The sequence below is a fragment of the Phaethon aethereus genome (assembly GCF_964289735.1).
Source record: "Phaethon aethereus genome assembly, chromosome: 1".
In the NCBI taxonomy this organism is placed as follows: domain Eukaryota; kingdom Metazoa; phylum Chordata; class Aves; order Phaethontiformes; family Phaethontidae; genus Phaethon; species Phaethon aethereus.
The window spans coordinates 33,905,714-33,924,530 of record NC_138575.1 but is presented as its reverse complement, the minus strand read 5'-3'; the positions used below and the strand labels follow the sequence as shown (position 1 = coordinate 33,924,530).

The 18,817-nt window shown below is 36.9% G+C and overlaps 1 protein-coding gene across 4 annotated transcripts in view; it reads right to left on the bottom strand.

Moving 5' to 3' along the window:
- The window catches only part of PPHLN1 (periphilin 1), a gene marked incomplete at both ends in the record, with an annotated part of 61,394 nt that extends 49,702 nt beyond the window's left edge, over positions 1-11,692 (bottom strand). For 2 of the 4 annotated variants that reach the window (XM_082011993.1, XM_082011994.1), the window contains 3 exons: positions 7,196-7,257; positions 8,163-8,342; positions 11,597-11,692. In XM_082011993.1, the coding sequence (XP_081868119.1) occupies positions 7,196-7,257; positions 8,163-8,342; positions 11,597-11,668 (314 nt within the window). The remainder of the gene's footprint in view (positions 1-7,195; positions 7,258-8,162; positions 8,343-11,596) is intronic. The other 2 variants (XM_082011991.1, XM_082011992.1) reach the window with 1 other exon arrangement.
- Positions 11,693-18,817: the final 7,125 nt, after the last annotated feature.

The following is an 18,817-nucleotide window of genomic DNA, read 5'->3' as shown; positions in this document are numbered from 1 at the left end:
ACCGTTCTATGTTTCATAAAAAGGATAAGCTCTACTTCAAGAGGCTGTATATTTACAAGCTCAGCAAGGCAAAAAAAAATTTAAAAATATCAGGTAGTGGGAAGTTCTGCTAATTTGACAATTCCCATATATGAGAAACTTTGAGATGTTTTGATTAGAAAAACAAAGCTTCCATGACAACATTCTGAAATGAATTAGAACAGCCAGAACCCTCTATAACCAACAACAGCCAAAGGAGTCTCCCACCCGCTAGGAAGAAGGAAAAAAAAAAAAGAGAGAGAGAGAGAATCGCAGCTCAGCCTTATGTGGAGATTCCAGGGTTCCAGCTGAATGGCAGGAGTACTGGCACTGACCTCAGAAGCTCATCAGGAGAAATGATTATAAGAAAAAGAAATTAAGTTATCAATACAGCATATATTATGACTTTAAAGTTTAAACAACTCCTTCCCCTCAACCTGAGATGGAAACTGCATAAGCAATTAAAACAGATTTCTGCAAGACCCTCTAAAAGGATCAAAATTATTCAGTAAGCAATTTTTGAAAGCAGACATGGTTTTTTAGGATTGGAATGAGAAATTCCACAAAGAAATAAAAGAAAATAAGCCTTGCAGAAAGATCACAGTCAATTGTTATGCAAATAAAAATATTTTAAAGTTAAAAGCAATCCCTCAACAACTACAGCTAGCTATCCAGGAAAGCTACATTGACCTTCAGAATAACCCATAATTAGCTGAATCATGCAAAAAAATAGAGTTGAAAATAAGAGGAATTTTTACCTCCTCACCATATTTTCACATTATAGTGTGGGGGCAAAAGAATTCTACAATTTAAACCCTGTCCACCAGTTTCTCCTCTTCTCCCCATTCTCTCAAGTTACAAATATTTCAGAAGTGGGGTGACAGCAGTATTGCTCTGAATTAAGTTTCTAGTATAATTCTAAACGTAAACAAAGCAGGTCCCACCAACATAAATAACAGCAGAAACCCAGTTTAACAGAATATTCTTAGTAAGAAAATAGCCATCATTCACGTACCTAGTTTTAAGTCTCTGGGTTCTAAGTTAAATAGAGGAAAGAGCTTCATCACAGCAACAAACACACACAGACTTGTCTTAATTGAAACTTTTTTTTTTTAACTTTAGATTGCATTGACCTGCAATAGCAGACAGTTCTGAACTTTTCTTAATTATACGTAGCCTTCAGTACAGGGCAGTTTTAAAACGTTAAGTGGTATCTGCATGACAAGATTTGAGTTCTTAAAATCCATTCCAAATAAAAGCCCATGGTCCAAAGAAATGCAAAGCATCAGGAATACAATTAGACATTTATAATTTTGGCCAAGTAACAAAAATCAAATTATAAAACATAAATCTCAGCTTGCAAACAAATTGGTTGTCCCAAGCACAAAAGAGCTAAAGAGGTGGTGGAGAAGAAAACAGCCCTCAAAAAAAAAAAAAAAAAAAGTAGCCACTCCTGAATCAATAAGACTGCTACATAAGACATGAAGTATAATATGAAGTCATTAAATATCTAGTGTAAACCAGAATCCACTTTTAAGTTATCTATTACCTATTATCTTGTTCCAAAAAGTTTTAATTCCCCCCTCCGCCCCACCAAAATATTATAAGCCAAAGTAAACTAATTTAGTTAGCAGCCAAATACAATGGGTCTTCTGAACTAAAGATTTCAACAGACAAGTCCTTGCCTGGAGTCATAGACAGGTATAACGAATCTACCACAATGACCTATTATAAGGAAACTGTAATTTTGTATATGAATAAACAAGTTACTCTAGTAGTTCGTGTGAATACCAGAGAGGTTCAATGTTCTGGCACAGATTTTATTTATTTCTTTTTTAGAAAAGGCATGTGCTAATGAATATGATTAGAACTGTGCTTATCAATCTCTGTCAAAAGCAAGACCATTTTCTTTGGATGACTGCCATATTTATTTCCCTCCACACATGTGTTTTAATAAAGAATGAGGTTCTTGTATGGTGTCCCTTAAGACCTGTCAAATATTGCAACAGAACAGCAGACTTATGTACATTTTTAGCACCATCTCATAAATCCCTTTGGCTAAGTTTCTCTTCTGTAAGCAAGACAAAGATCAGTTTACATTACAAGAAAGTTTAAATCCAAACCCTAAAGACCTCCCACAATATAATATGCTGTTTTAAATTAGTATAAAATACTTAAACTCACTTTTTCATTCATTAAGGCATACATACAGGTAAGGGGGAAAGTAAGAAACAAGCTACACCCTGTAATTCAAAAGTGATTGCACAGTGATAATGTAAAGAACTGCCTTGGCCTGTGATACATCTGAACCCTCAATATTAAATCCCGCTTTATTGAGATACGAGTCAGTGACCCTTAATTTCTATCTGGAGTCTCTGTCATTAATGGTTTTTATTTAAAATAACCATTCTTGCCAAAGAACAATTTTCTTCCTAATGTACAATCATCAGATCACTCCTCTAGAACATCCTGTCATCACACACTGCACCTGCAAGGGGTTAATCACCAAATGGAAGGGTAGTTCAAGCAGAGATCAGAAAGCCAGGATTGCTGGGCTTCTATCTCCCACTTTGCTACCAGTTTTCTCCATGGCCTTCAGTAATCTCACTGTGAAGGTTTATGCATCTACAAAAATTGGGGTATGTTATGCTTTACCACCCTAAAGAGGTAACTGTAGGTTTAATGGTCAGAAAGCCACATCAAATTTTCAGAGGAAAGGCAATGTGCCATTGATTTAAAAGATTTCCAAAACAAAATATAGACCTCAGTAATGAATCTTAGTGGTTCAGAAATCACCAGTTGTTTAAAATTAAGTTTCAACATTTTGCCAGTTTTCCTTCATTTCTAGCACCAAAATTACTTTATTATTTCTATTTGTTACAAATATTTCCTGTGCACTCCACAGATAAGCAGACCTGTTTTATACAGAGAAATGCATTAGTATTAAAGACCGGACTAAGACTACTTCCCAATTTCACACAGGACATGGTAAAAAAGCAACCAACAACCAATGAACAAAACAACACATGTAGTAGCAGCAAGCTTCCTTCATTAGCAAAGGAAAACTTACTCGTATCAACAACTTGAGACATCAAAAATGTCCTATGTTAGCCACTTCTCAGGAGTATACATTATATAAACCAACATTACTACTAACACAGAGTACTTCATCTACAGCAATCCCTATTTTACAAAAATCTGGACCTCAGATAATTTTCAGGATAAAAGCTAATGCATGTATAGCTGGGATTTAGAAGTGCGTCATTTTGCAATTTCTCTTTGAAGATGAGTCTTACCCATCTTAAGTTGCCAAGTTTCGCATATTTCACATCCTATGAACTCAGTTTGGCTGAAAAAAGAACGAAGTAATGCTCTGTGCACTCAAAAGGATTAAAATTTGGTATGACTAAAGTGAACGGCAGCTAACAATCTTCTAAAGCATTTCACACTGAAAAGTTCATCTGACTTTATAAAAACGAACTTGTATGCAAAATCCATTGCTATGAGGCCCATACACAAGTACTGTAAAATTGGAGTTCTTCAACATAAACCAGCATAGTTCCCTGCAGTTTTTCAAAAAATCTAACATGCATAAAATAATTTGAGTACTTTGAATAAATGAGTTTGTTATATACTAAAGACAAGTAGCAACACATGCCCAGAGGTGATCAACATTAGTAAAAGATAAATGTACACAGAAGTCATGTGTTATTTGATCTCTACTACTCTCATAATTTCCAAGTTTCACAATTCTCATAGCATCAGCGACCAAGACTTTAAAACCGTCATCATACGTGCAGAAAATTTTCTGTTCTGCAGACTAAGAGATTCTGCTTTGATGTGCAATGCTTTATACATGCCAACTAGGCTTGAATCAAGATGCACTTCAAACCTAGCTATGACTGTAAGGTTACACAATTAACATCAGTTCCTGGAGTTCAGAAATCCAGCAAGAATCCCTTAGGTCAGTCAGAACAAGAAAAAAAGGGCTGGGAATTCATTTTGAAATCTATGCCCAGTACATCTTCGAATGGCTTTATTTTTTACATATAAAATATGATATTACCGTAAAGAAGTCATAGTCAGGGTGAGATATGTTCACTGAGCACAGTATAAAACAGGGCTAACAACTCCCAAGAATTGAGTGGTCCAGGAAAGAGCAGAAGGATTAGTAATACTCTGCCCAATGGTAGACTATTGGCAAATGACAGCTGCTTGGAAACTGGAGCTTAATTCTGTAAGAAGAAAGGAGGCAAGAATAACAAAACAAAACAAAAAAAAAAAAAAAAAAGACAGACATCCAAGCCAAGTGGTAGAACCTCAACAATCCTCTCGTCACTCATGGAGAATTGCTGGTGGTCAGCGGACACATCACAGCTCAAGCCACAGCTATGCAACTGCTGAGTAAGCATGAATTCCATATTTTTAAGAAAAAGGCAAGAAGATTAAAAAAAAAAAATCCACAAAAGAAACAGCAGCAACAAAAAAAAGCCAAATCTCCAAAAATCCTAACAGCTGGTTTCTTCAACATAGGAAACTTCCACCCCCAAAACTCCTGCATCATTTAAGGAATTTTGGTATTCCAGATAAGCAGCAGCTTTTACTTTGGGAGAATCTCAAGTAATGTTTTTTAGCATTCGAAAGAAAGTTAAGGGGAACAAAAATGGAAAGAGTGAGAGATCAGAAACTACTTTTTGACAGTTAAGTTGCCAAAAATCAAAGCAGGAAAATGTGAATGATTAATGCTTAAGAGGAAATGCTAACCATAATATTGACAACAACTTCTTACAGCACATTTTAGCTGCTGAATGAGTTTTAAAAAATACTCAAGAAAACTGATTATTTATACCAATAAAAGAGCTTTTCTTTTTAGAATTTGTAGTCACTGTACTGACTACAAAAACCTGTTAACTTTACAAGTCTCCTGAGTGCCTTTAGCTTCACAAATCTAACTTTGTACTGTGTTTTAGCCACATTCCATGCAATTTTTAAAAAAGTACTTCTTGTTAAAGTGACCTTAAATCTCCTTCTACTACTTCAAAGAAAAAAAATTGTTTATATGTACTACAGAAGAACTGACCCAAAATAACTTCCATCATATCTAAAGAGAAACCATTTTCACATATAATCATTTTTTAATCTCATGTTTTATAATGCAAATTTCTTTGAAATAGAAAGTAGCTAGCATTTTCACCACAGGAGACAACATATACTAAGTACCGCACTTTGATTTCCTCTGATGAGATCTACTACACAGCTCAATAGTGAGCAATATGGAAAAAAATCACAATTAAGTTTATTACAAAGCATGTAATGCTACAAGTGTTTAGCAGTCTGATCACAGGATTTTACATCCAAGGTTATTTACTATTTCTGTGCTCTTCTGTACAATCAGACTTCTGACATGCTAATGCGTATTTATATAATAAACCAGCAGAGCTTCATTCAGATGCAAATCCCATACCCTCAACAGAACCAAGTATCTTTATGAAGTTCTTCCATAGTGCTATTGCACTTGTATAAGTTACATATTCTGAAACAAATAATACTCAGATGGGACTATCATCTACCACGCAACACATTTTTAAAGCCTTCAATAAAACGAGCTGACATTTTATCCTCACAATTAAAATGGAAGAAATCAGGATACATTTAAGACAATCCTTTTTGACCACTGGGTGCCACTCTTGTTCTATGTAAAATAAACTGCCTGGCACGAACTCAGTCTTCCTAGTCTTTTTTTCCTCCCAACTTTAAACAACTCTGATTCTTCTAAAGCAGGAGAAAAAGATGCAAGAATTTTCACACAAGTTTCTGTAAAACACTTACTAGTTTTAAAAACCCTTTACTGTTGCTTCTAGCCCCAAAAATGCAATTTTGAGAGAAGTCTAGTGCACGCAGACCCTTATGGCATATGAAGGATTTTTTTTTATGGTGAAGTTATGTAATAACCTAGTTATGCTATGTCTAAATAATCACATTCAAAGGAATAGATATCTATGGCAACTGTGTAGCCCTGCAGCACTGTATTGCCATTCCTACTAACAGCTTTGTACCGAGTTTGCAAGGCCTCATGACTGAGGCTTTGAGCAAGCTTGTCAGGTTTGCCCTGTCTGAGCTCTTCCTGACCTGCCTGAAGTTGGTTTTTTTTTTAACTTGGTGCAGGTTTAACTGCAATTTTTCTAACTGACCACGTGTCTGTAGATTACTTGGTTTACTTTTGTTGAACTTTGTATGGTACAACCATAGTTTTATACAGATAGCAGTAACAAAGAGTTATTCTATGTAGAATGAGATATTTATGACTAACACCATTATGCAGTATATAGAAATACAGGCCTGGCACAATAGCAGACACCCTGAGAAGTGGAAACACAGGATGTGGCATATAAAAGTACAGCCATGAGATGACATTCTTAAATTAGACTGTTAATATTTCAGTTATACTATCAATTCTTGTCAGAATATTTAAGGTTAGTTTCATCCTGGTCCATAAATTTTGAGTGCAACGCTATCCAGTGCACTTTATTTATCATATCAGATAATCCCATATCAAACATCATTGCAGGCATATGTATGCTACAGACCTACTGTTTAATACTATTCCTTACATTTCACAGATGGGAACCTGAGGTACAGATTAGGAAGTGCTCACAGAAATTAATGTAATGAATGATGGAAATATCTATTCATCAGTCCAGCTGAGAAAACAGAGGTCAGAACAAGGCTATGGTGAGCTTCATAATCCTATTATCCACCCCACCAACCTTTACAATGATGCAGGTATCTTTCCACTGTATTGTACTGCAGTCACAGAAGCAAATATTGGACCAAGGAATTCTCTGAAGTCACGTAAAAAGCACGACTGATCAGGGAGATGCACTAAATTACTTACAGTCCCAGGCTGACACCCTAAAGATGCTATCATTATGCCTCCTGTCCTTACTAAACAATTACTAAAATAGAGACTTTCATGTCATACCATTTATTTAATTTGTATTTCAAACAATACAACTAGAAACCACTTTTCCACTATTGTCTTTTACTTCAATAGGTGTCCTTTCCCACATCCCCACCATTTCACCGCTTTGCTCTACAAAGTGTTTTGATAACAAAGAAAAATGTCCTGAATAGTCCCCGCCAATGCATGGCACAACTGTAAAGTCTTATAAAATACCTGTATTCAGGCTGTCGACTTATAGGATGATCATCCCTTGGCCATCTGTATCCTGATTCATCCTGGAAAACACACATCACACAATTGTTTTGCATGTATATCTCAGCATCAGATGTCAGATACAGTTAGTCGCCAAATGGTACTTATTTACTGCAAAACCAAAGGATTAAATGAGCTAAAAGAAAGTATTAATCATTCGCAGCAAGGTTCCTCTCATTTTATTCACTCTACCCCAATCCTCTTATTTTCTTCCTCTATCAATACTAAAAGAGAGCAACTTTGAAATGCTGTACAAAACACAAAAACTACAAAAATTTCCAAACTATATACATAGGCCCTGGCTTAAAAAAAGAAATTTTTCCTCATTGAAATGTAAATTATCATCAATAGCTTGAAATTACAGAATTTCAAACATTTAGGTTGGTGGAGGCAACAGACCTTTCAAAGGGACCATCGATTTTGTATTTAAGTGTAGCTACCGGGGAAAAAATTAATTCAACATGACAGGATTTCAGTAAGTGAACTGCACAAATTAGATTGATAGGTAGACAACATTCAACAAGTTGTGTGTGCAAGGACTTGTTAACAGAAAGATTTTGCAATCATTCTCATATTCTTCCAGATAACTTCGCACTGCATTAAAGAGAGAACTTTTGGCCACTTTTGTTTTCCCGGTTCAGACTGTAAGCTTTACACAGTGCTGGACAAGGGCTCTTTTCTAGGTCAATAGAGTAGCTAGGAGCCATAAGAAGCAGCAAACAGGTATTACCATATAATCACAAGAGTCTTAGAAGCACAGTAACTGCAAAAAAGCACCAATTAACAAAACCTGCATGTTTTTTCTATTCATTCTATTTCAGTTTACAAGAACAGCAGTAACATCAATGCTCTGTCTCAAATACTATTTTAATTGTTCAATATTCAAGTAGCAATGAGAAGATAAACTTCATAAATACGTGAGAATCACCTTACGTACACCTCGGTGTGGAGGGCCACTTCTTCGGTCATGGGCAAAACTGCGACCCTCTTCATAGTCTCTGTACTCAGCATGACTGTAATCATCATACCGACTGTAATTCCCATCCCCAGGTCTTTCGAGCAGTGGTGGTTTCTTGGGCACAATGTTTACTACTCTATGGTAATCATCCTAAACCGCAAAACAAACAAAATCATACTGTTTTTAACCACTGGAAATCTGTAGGGTTTTTTTACAATTTTACAACAGTAAAACCAACAAGTTATTTAGAAATAAGGGACTATAATAATCTTAAAGCTGAAACAGCACATTAAAAATCATGCCAGTCTGATGGTGGAATAACTTATTAAATCTAATCGGACACCATTCAGATGCAATCCTTAAGCATTAAAGTTTAATTATAGAGGGAAAATTTTCAACATGGCTTAAACTTCTTTTGAGAGTTTAGAGCAGTAGCATTAGCTACTTTCTAAGCATCAGCTACTTTTTTTTTTTTAAGCATTAGCTACATACATTTCTGAAAGACTTTTATGTTAACTTAGGAATGCAATAAAGAAAGTTATACCTGTAATGCCTGTAAAAAAAATAACCCATTTGAAAATACTATGAATTTTCTTAACATCAATAACATCCTTCACACTATGGAAATTACAGTGAAGACAGTCCTTGCTTCATAATCTGAATAGATAAGCACCTTCTCAATACAATGCAGCAGGTGGTCTGAGGATTCAAGTGACAAGAGAGAGTTTTAACACTCTCCATTTTTCTTCTAATGCAAGTTTTGGATAGTTTTTTCTAGAATACAAGATTAATTTATTGTATTTCCTTCAAATAAAATGTCATACAACGTTTACCAATTAAATAAATCCTTTATTTATTAAGTGCAAATTGCACAGTTGCAAAAGATATAAACTCAATTTTCTAGAACCAAGTATTATATAAGCCAACTCCAAATAAAAACCAAACGAAAATGTGAATGCAAAGACCTTGTATTTTAAGTCTTCTTCCTTCAGCAAGGTTTTTTTGTATGCACTTTGAAAACACAAGCTATAAATGCAGAAACTTGAGTTAGCATGTGCAATGGGGGGGGAGATAAACTATTTTTTTTTAATAGCAGTAGAAGTCACAATTTAATGTACCAATAGTTTTTGTAGACAAATACATTAAATTTACAAACTGCTAAATATCGTCATGCAAAAAAAAGTTAGTTCTGAATTCAGAGATCACCCAGCAAATTCACTAGAGGGCAATCCAAAGCCAGCCTACAGCCATACCGATGCAAAGTAGACAATACATACACATTCATATGCAGCCACAACGCTTGATCTACCCTTACCTCAATTAACATCCTCCATAAGTTTGTGTGGTTTTTTTTTTTTAGTTTGGTCTCTTACAAAGAAGATGTGCTCTGAAGCTAAAACAGCTCCATGCTTTAAACCTCACCCAGAAGTCTCCATCACATAACTACACTGACATACAGAAGGATAGTTACATGAAAGCTCAAGGTGTACCCACCTATGGTTAATTGTGCCAAGTGCTTGCAACTTCATGCTGTTTACCAGGATCTGAAAGCATGTTTTTGTACTACAATCTATACTTGATATATAACGGGCACCCGGTTTAGATTAGGACAAGTCTCTTGTTCTCTCCAACAAGAGATACTTCATTATGTGTCATTAGCATGTCTCAGTTACAATGCACTGACTCATAAGCAAACGCTAAGCATGTTCATAGATTGAATAAATTAATTCCAGTTTACTTGTCTAGTCAAAATTAAGTCAGACCTCTATACGTGGACCCAGATACAATGGCACAGGCTTCCTAGGACAGAAACTGCCTCACAAGTATCTTGAATCAGCAGAGCTGTGTGAGAAGGAGTTTCGTATCCATCTTTCAGTAAGGCAGAGAGACACCAGGTCTTGGTTTGCCCAGCTACGGGGGGTGTTGTTTTGGTGCAGATGGGTAGTATTAATTGTGATAAATGAGCGTACTCTGCTAGTCCCTTCATCCCCAGTTCCAAACACAAGTAATATAAAGCTAGCACTGAACTATCTAGTTAATTCTTGCATCACATCTTCTAAATTGTAAAGTAAATTTTCATAATGCATAGGCCATGCATTGTTTCCTGGACAGCTTAAGAGACTAGAAAAATTTAGGAATGTCACTGTTGCAATGGTTAAATTAAATTAGCAATGTGTTAATCAAGTCAAACGTTGATTAAAAAAAAAAAGAAATCTGCAAAAATTCTGCCTTTCCTCATGTCCTGTTGCTGATAAATACTTTTGAGAAGCAGCTGACTAAATACCCTGTGCAAACTTATCTGATTTCCAGTTTGCTGAAAATGCAGAAATTTTGTTGTTGCCTGTAAAGAGAGTTAAAAAGGTCACAGCGCAGCCAAACACTAATACGCTACTCAATAGAGAAGAGTACATAACTAGTTACCAACACTGGTATGCTTCCAAAACAACAAGCTGAAAATATGGTAGAGGGAACCCAGGAAGCATGCTAAACCTCTGCTATTATTCCAACTTTTAAAAGAATTAAAAGAAAAGCCAGACAACAGGCACAGGTAGCTGAAATTCTGTTTCGCCAAATGTACATTGCACAGCATATAAACAGAAATATCAAAAAGTATTCTTAAAGTTCTATTTATGGTGTAACAGCTCAAAAGACAAATCTACAACCTGTTTTCTTTCTTCTTTAGAGACTTCAGACACAGGAGGAAAGCAAAAAAAAATTTTCCCAACTCTTTGGCACAGAGATTTTCTAAAAGCATTCTAAAGTTATTCTACATCAGAGTAAGCATAGCTTCTCCATTTGCTTTTACAAGCATAACACACAGTAGAAGTCTCCATGCCTACCAAGTAGATTTCCATCTACACTCTTCTTGATAAGCATTTTCCTTACAAGGTTCCAAAACACAATTTCTTTGAAAAAAAATCTTTGCAAATATTTGTTATAAACACTCCCTTCTATAATTTCAGCATCATAATAAGAAACCTGTATCAGTGACAAGAACAATACTAAAACCAGTCATTTTACCACCTCGAGGCACTTCAAAGATGTATTAACATGGAAAAAAAAGTCTGGGGAAAAATATAATACAGTATGGCCTTTGGTTCTTCAGAAGTTATTAAAAATCCTGTGTTTAACAACACAGAATTACACACAAAAAAATCAATTTATCAAAATACAAATATTCTAGAACACTTTCAATAGATTTGAAAAAAAAATAAAATACAAGATTTAATTTCATAGGCATCTTATTATCTCTAGATTGCTGGCTTAAATGAACAAGAACAGAACATAATTTGGCGTATACTAGGAACTTAAATATGTACAAAAATCCAACCCTTACGGTACAAGCCTTGGTAGAAAGGTATAATATAGCGGTATAATGCTAAAGAAACATACTATACACTTACATCAGGATGAATCCTTGGAGGGAGACGTTCTCTTGGAACTCTTTCATAGTCATATCGCCCTTCAGACCACATTTCATCTCTTCGATATGCCACTAAAGACAATAAAAATTCAATTAGCCAAAACCAGACTCATTATGAATAGATGAAAGCATAGTAAGCGCAGAAATAAAGGTTCTCTGATTTCTTCCAATATAATGTATATCCACAAGCTCTGTACATATTCCTTTTTTTTTTTAATAAGCCCTTTTAAAAGTAAGTCTATCTAGTTATAGAAAGTAATTAATGAACTTCAAGCAAAAGCAATTCACAGTATGTGCAAGGACTGAACAACTGGAAAATAGTGCAGTATAATCGGTATAATTACAGGACTTCTAGATACTATTGAAATATATGCCTACTGCAAATACCAGCTGTACATACAAATTCATACACACATACCTTACAGCAATTTTGATATTGCTCTACTAAAAATAAAGCACTTATTTTTAAAGACTTCAGCTCCTATTTATTAGATTTATTAGACTGAAGATTTTCTACTTTTTTTATATAATATAATAACTTTGACTGAATTATTTCATCACCTCAACCATCTTGAAAGAGATTAAATAAGAGGCATGGGCCCATGCGAACCTCATGAAGTTCAACAAGGCCAAGTGCAGAGTTCTGCACCTGGATCTAGGCAACCCCCAGTATCAATGCAGGCTGGGGGATGAAGGGATTGAGAGCAGCCCTGACGAGAAGGACTTGGGGGTACCGGGGGATGACAAGCTGGACATGAGCCAGCAATGGGCACTCGCAGCCCAGAAGGACGTTTCCTGGGCTGCATCCAAAGCAGCGTGGGCAGCAGGTCGAGGGAGGGGATTCTGCGCCTCTACTCCGCTCTGATGAGACCCCACCTGGAGACCTGCGTCCAGCTCTGGAGCCCTCAGCACAGGAAAGACATGGACCTGTTGGAGCAGGTCCAGAAGAGGCCACAGAAATGATCAGAGGGATGAAACACCTCTCCTGTGAGGACAGGCTGAGAGAGTTGGGGTTGTTCAACCTGGAGAAGAGAAGAGCTTATTGGAGCCTTCCAGTACTTAAAGGGGGCTTATAAGAAAGATGGTGACAGACTTTTTAGCAGGGCCTGTTGTGATAGGACAAGGGGTAATGGTTTTAAAGTAAAAGACGGTAGATTTAGACTAGATACAAGGAAGACATTTTCCCCAATGAGGGTGGTGAAACACGGGCACAGGTTGCCCAGAGAGGCGGTAGATGCCCCATTCCTGGGAACTTTCAAGGTTAGGCTGGATGGGGCTCTGAACAACCTGATCTAGTTGAAGATGTCTCTGCTCATTGCAGGGGGGGTTAGGCTAGATTACCTTAAAAGGTTCCTTTCAACTCAAAGATTCTATGATTCTATAAAACACAACACATCATTCAGTTAGTGCAAAGCTCCACGTTTTGAATACATGAATGAAATGCATTCTTCACATGCAGATTTTCCCTGTTTTAAATTGGGAGCCAGCAGAATACAAAAATACCTCTTTCCAGAGAAAGATGACTTTCAAAGTCAAAATTATGAACTAAATACAAGTTGACATAACCCATCACCATAAGAGAGTCTAGTGTTGCTACGTTAGACAACACAAACTTGAGGAACTGAAACCTTTCTCATGATTACAAAAGTGACAAATTATATACTACACATAGCTGAAAATAGATAAGAAATTGCTAGAATTCTATTTTTCAAAGTTTACCCTCACAATGGTAGTTCTAGCTATTAAAAATAATCAATAATATAAAGAAATAGCAGGACATATTCAGAAGGAGAAATAGATAACAGTATCTACTTTCATAAAATAAAAACACTTAACTGGAAATAGACTTATAAGGCTATGTAAAAATATTTATTATTACACATGTTAAGAATTAACATGACAAAAGGGTTTATTAACTGTAAACAGAAGTAGCACTAAATCAGACATGTATTTCAGTGAAAAACTTGAACACTCGCATACTTACTTTTGTCGGGTTTAGCAACTCTGCTTCTGAAGACCCATTCAATTACCTACAAAAAAAGAAACTGAAATAAGAAAAAAAATGCATATATATTATATTCATAAGTACATTTTTTTCTTTCAAGTAAACAAGACATTTAAAATCTAAATCTTTTGACCACCCATCCCCCATGATGTCTGAATTAATACAGAGTAACCCACTACACTCAATTAAGGAAGAATATGAACTACTCAGCTGAATTCTCAATATCAAAAAACTTCCCGTGACAAATTATTACAGATAAAACAGTTTCCTAATAAATTCCAGAGTTTTCTTTCTCTTTTATCATCTTTTACTCACTATTTCAAGTCTCAAGGTTTCTTCCATTTGTTAGCAAAAGCTTTTGGAAACTACTGTAACTGCATTCTTAAAAACATTCAGAAAAATCTTAAATATATTAACTTATATAAGTGTCTTTCAATATCATGAAGTAGAGAAAAATAAGACTCAGTTGCACGCGATGAGAGGTTACTGAAAAGTTTAACAAATGCTTTTCCTTTGGTAACAGACAGTAAATCCTGATGAAGTAGCTCTTTCCTCAACTGTAATAAGCCTTGATATTCAGAGATTATGACCCTACCATTGGTACAAATTAACCAGAGTATCTCCTTAAAACTTTGTGCCATTTTGTAACAGACTTGACCTTAAGTACGTTCCATAACCAAGACACAGGACTAGCCTGATGTAGCCACAGATTAGAAATCAAAAGTTGACTAAACCAACAGAGTCAAAAGCCGACTAAACCAACAGTTTGGTTGGTCCTGGTTTTGGCAGGGGTAAAAGCTGGAGGGTCTGTTGTCCCTGCCCTCGCCAGAGTACTCTACGTAATAGTTGCTAATTCTGAAACCACTGCTCATATTGCTGTATTCGTTGGTTAGCATATCCATCGGAAGCACCTTCCTGGCACTTCCACAGTAAATGCCTCAACTTTTCTTCATTCTCTACTTCAGGGACTTTTGCTAAAGCCTTAGAACTTCATACCAGGGGCTACACATGCATTAGCTGGTCTTAGGCCAACCCTGTGCCCTTTCCTTCTCACGTCAGCGGGAAGGTGCTCTATCTGCTCTTACACTGTCCCCACAATCCTCTTTTCTTTGTACCTAGAACAGCACCTGAACACTCCTGTGTCTTACATGTAGCAGGAGGGACAGAATTAGCTGAGGCAAGACAAAATCATTATGCCAGGACAGCACATGTCGCTGTTTCTCAAAACACTTTACTGCTGGTCCCTCATGCCCAGCCCTTGCCCCAGGGTGGACCATTCCTTCTGTCTGTACCCACTGCAGAGCACCCGAGTCTCCTGTGGCACCTGCTCCCGCCCCTGCTCGTCCACAGCCCATTGACCTCTCACAAGCTTATAGACTTTGGTACCTGATGGCGAGCCTCGCTCAGCTTTTAGACCAACAGCAAATATCAGAAGCTGGATTCAGATCAGGTTTTCAAGTGGCTCTTTTTGCATTTTAACAAATACAGTAGTGTCCACAGCCTGCTGCCTGCAGCAGTTGCTGGAATTGTTAACTGAACACAATGTTCAAAAAGCAACAAATTTCAGGTAAGTGCCAGTGAAGCTAGGTGCAAGCTTTCACATCATGCCACACTCAGTCAAGCCACCTCCAACGTCCCAACACACATCACTGGCAGCAGGCACCGACATTCACATACACACTCTGTTATATTATCAAGAAGCAAGGCTGATAAAAACACTCCCATTTTTATCACTGTTGATGGATCTCACTGAAACTAGCAAAAATCATCACCAGTATTTTGACAAAGCGAAAACACAAGCTGGAAAAAAGGTAGAGATATTCTATCACAAAAGCCAATGGACCAGGAAAAAAACAAAACCAAACCAGATTACATCACACAAGAATTATGGAGGTGGAAGAAAAATCTCAGAAGTGAGACTATTTTGCATTCAGAGGAATAAAATGAAGAAAATTAATCAGATAGAATCAACCATCAAGTACATTGCTCAAAATGCTGGTAAGGAAGAAAAGTAGGAGATCAATTTTACATAGAAGAACAGACAAATTTTACCTGGGACCAATGAGATAAAGTAAGGATGCATTTGAAAATACCAGAAAGAAAGAAAAAAAAACAATTTAAAGAGAGGAAAATGCATTTCCCAGCATCCTGAGCATACTTCATCTGTTTCTATAGCAAAAAAAATTCCATTTCTTGACCTAATGATGTCACCTAACACAGCTTTAATAATAACCATCAAGAGACTAAACTCTTAGGATCAATATGAGAAGATTTCATTAACAAGGATCAAGAGATCAAACCTCGAGTTTACTGTGCTGTATTCAGATTCATCTGTTCTCTCAATACAAAGTTGTGCTAAAACAAAGATTAAAAAAAAATTAAAATTCTATTTTTGTTTCAGACCTAACACCACAGTCACTCATAATGACTATTTTCTATTAGCACATCCAGCAAAGGTAGTTGATATTTCTTTAATATCATAACATATAATCACTTGCTCTATTAATTTAAACAACCTTTTCCTATTTTTGATCAGAGGTGACTGTTTTCCCTAAAGCAAGGTCTTTATTTTTTTCCAATAAAGACACTCCAGCGTACGCAGAAGCCATTCTATTAACGCAGCACAAGCTGCTCCACTGTGGCCAGCTGCCAAGAATGGCTTTGCTCCAATTATCACAGCACTATGTCTCGCTCTGCGCTAGTACAACTGATGTAGTACAAAAAGGGTTTCTTCATCAAGCAGATTACACGGGTCACTTAAAATTTGGATTTTTTGCACAACTGGGTTTTCTTTATCGATCAATCATTAATTTTTTATTCTTTTTTGCTTTCTGAACAATATACACTAAAAAAAAAAAAAAAAGACAGACACATTGGCAAAAGCACTCCAGTATTTTGTACACAATTCTTGTCTGTTTACACTTACTTAAGACATCAATTTTCATCCTGGCTAGAAATACCTACTTCTCCAGGATCTGTAATTCCCTGGTGTGTGCTACCAACCTTCTGCAGAATCGACATTTTTGACTCAGAAACATAGAGTGTTTTAACCCAGATGGCTACATCTTGCCATATGTGAACAAAGCATAAAACCAATGCTGTGCTGTAAATGCAGAGGCAGGCAGATGCAGTATCTCTGCTGCTGCTGGGATATTATCTGGTTTTATACTGTTACTTTGACAAACAGCAGAGATTGACAAATGTGGAACAGTTCTGTCTCTCATCCACTTTGGAAAGCTCTCAAAAAAAGCTTGGATGCTTTTGTACAAGTAGGAAAAGATGCTTAGAGAAAACCCAGGAAAGATGCTTAGAGAATTGTAACTTATTGGAAATATCATGGCCAATTTTGCAACAATTGTTGGTTGGAGGACACAAAGATAGAAAACACAGCTTTTTCTTCCAACAATTAGAATGTGCTTCAAAGATATCCCCGTATCTCCTACCTAGACAGGAGGCAAGACAGGTAAAACTGAGTTTGGGAAAAAAAATAAAGTAACTTTCTCCTCCTCCCTCCATACTTGGGACAGGCAGAAAACACTGAATAGACAGAGTCCTCTATTGGTAAGATGAAAAAGCAGAAATGTAAGAGCAGAGGGAAAAATTCACCACAACAGTACAAAAAATACTGTGAGGGAGGCATTGAGAAAAAACAGGGATACAAAGAGAATCCATCTTTTCCTAATAACAAATATTAGGCTATAAGATTTTCAAAAGCAATTAGAAGCATGACTGCAATAAGTCTAGGCATATTCAACCTAGATATCAAATACCCTGAAGGAAGAGGCTTTCTTCCAGTCTTTCCTGACCTGTTCACAATAATTTTGAAAAAAAAAAAAAAAAAAAAAAGAGCACTGACCCCAACAGTCAAATTAACTCCCACCTCCAAAGGGAAAAAAACCAGAAACGTTTAAGCTGAATAAAATTATTAACAGCAGCAGCATTCTGATGAGGATTTACAATCCCACTGGTTCAGTTTTCTTACCACATTTTTCTAAAAAACCACTAGGAGCAAGAGAAATGAAGGCAATGCATTGGGGGTTGTATTAATACAATGACTGATGCACTAGCGCTTATCTTTGCCTCAACATTTGCAGTTACCAATGCCCCATCCTTCACCAGTGTCAATGCTACGAAAAGAATATTCTACCAGGCTGTGATGGGGCTGCTACACTAGCTACGTCAATGCAAACAACTGTATGGATCATTGCCTCCACTGTGACTTTCCGTCTTGCAGCACCAACATTTTGACAACAAAATATGTCAACTCACCATACTGTTATCTTAACAAGTCAAACCATCAATGCCTTCAACACTTACACTTCGAAGTGCCAACCAACTCTGAACAATTCACCCAGGGAGAATCAACATATCAAACCCTATTCATTGCTTGCACAGATTCTGGGGGTTTCCACATCTTTTTGTGTGTTTCTGACAGTCTTTGTTCCTCTGAAGCCCCAGGCACCTCAGATAAAGAATTACTATAAGACTATCCATGAAAAGTCTAATGGATAGTAAAGAGCCTACTTAAGGCGTATCAGTGAGAACAAAGAACCATGGAAAGCAGAGTTAAAGTCTTTAAATACTAATAAAGACTTTATATATATTACAGGACATCCTGTTGTTAAGCAGAAAGATTTATTCTAGTACTTCTAAGGAAATCACATGTGACACACTCATGACTTATTTATCCCTCTAGAAACATAAAGATACTGATGCTGCACCATCATACCCACAAAGACACATTACTGAAAGCGTTTAGAACAGGATTTATATAGCCTGCAAACATTTCTTACTAGTTATTAAAGTTTAAAATAACTCTCTGAAGTATGCAGAAGTAGTATCACCCTTCCCTCAAAATAAAAACACAAATTACACTGAAAATCAAAGCCTTCCGTCACGCATGGGTTTTAAAAAGGACGAAAAGAGAAGGTTTACAAAATCCACTCTCGCTGCTGACACAACGGCGGCCTGCCCAGAGGAGGCTATCCTTCCATCCCTCCTGCCCCGCCATTTTCATTCACTCCAACTTCCGAGAAACCCGGGGAAACAAAGGCTCTGGTCCCAAGACACGGGCTCCCCACAGGCGCCCAGGACGGTGGACGCCCGCTCCCAAAGCCTCCGGCGGTGCCGTCTCCCAGGACGGGCCTCACAGACGCTTCGGCGGGGCGCAGCCGGGAGGGAAGGCAGGCCCCTTTC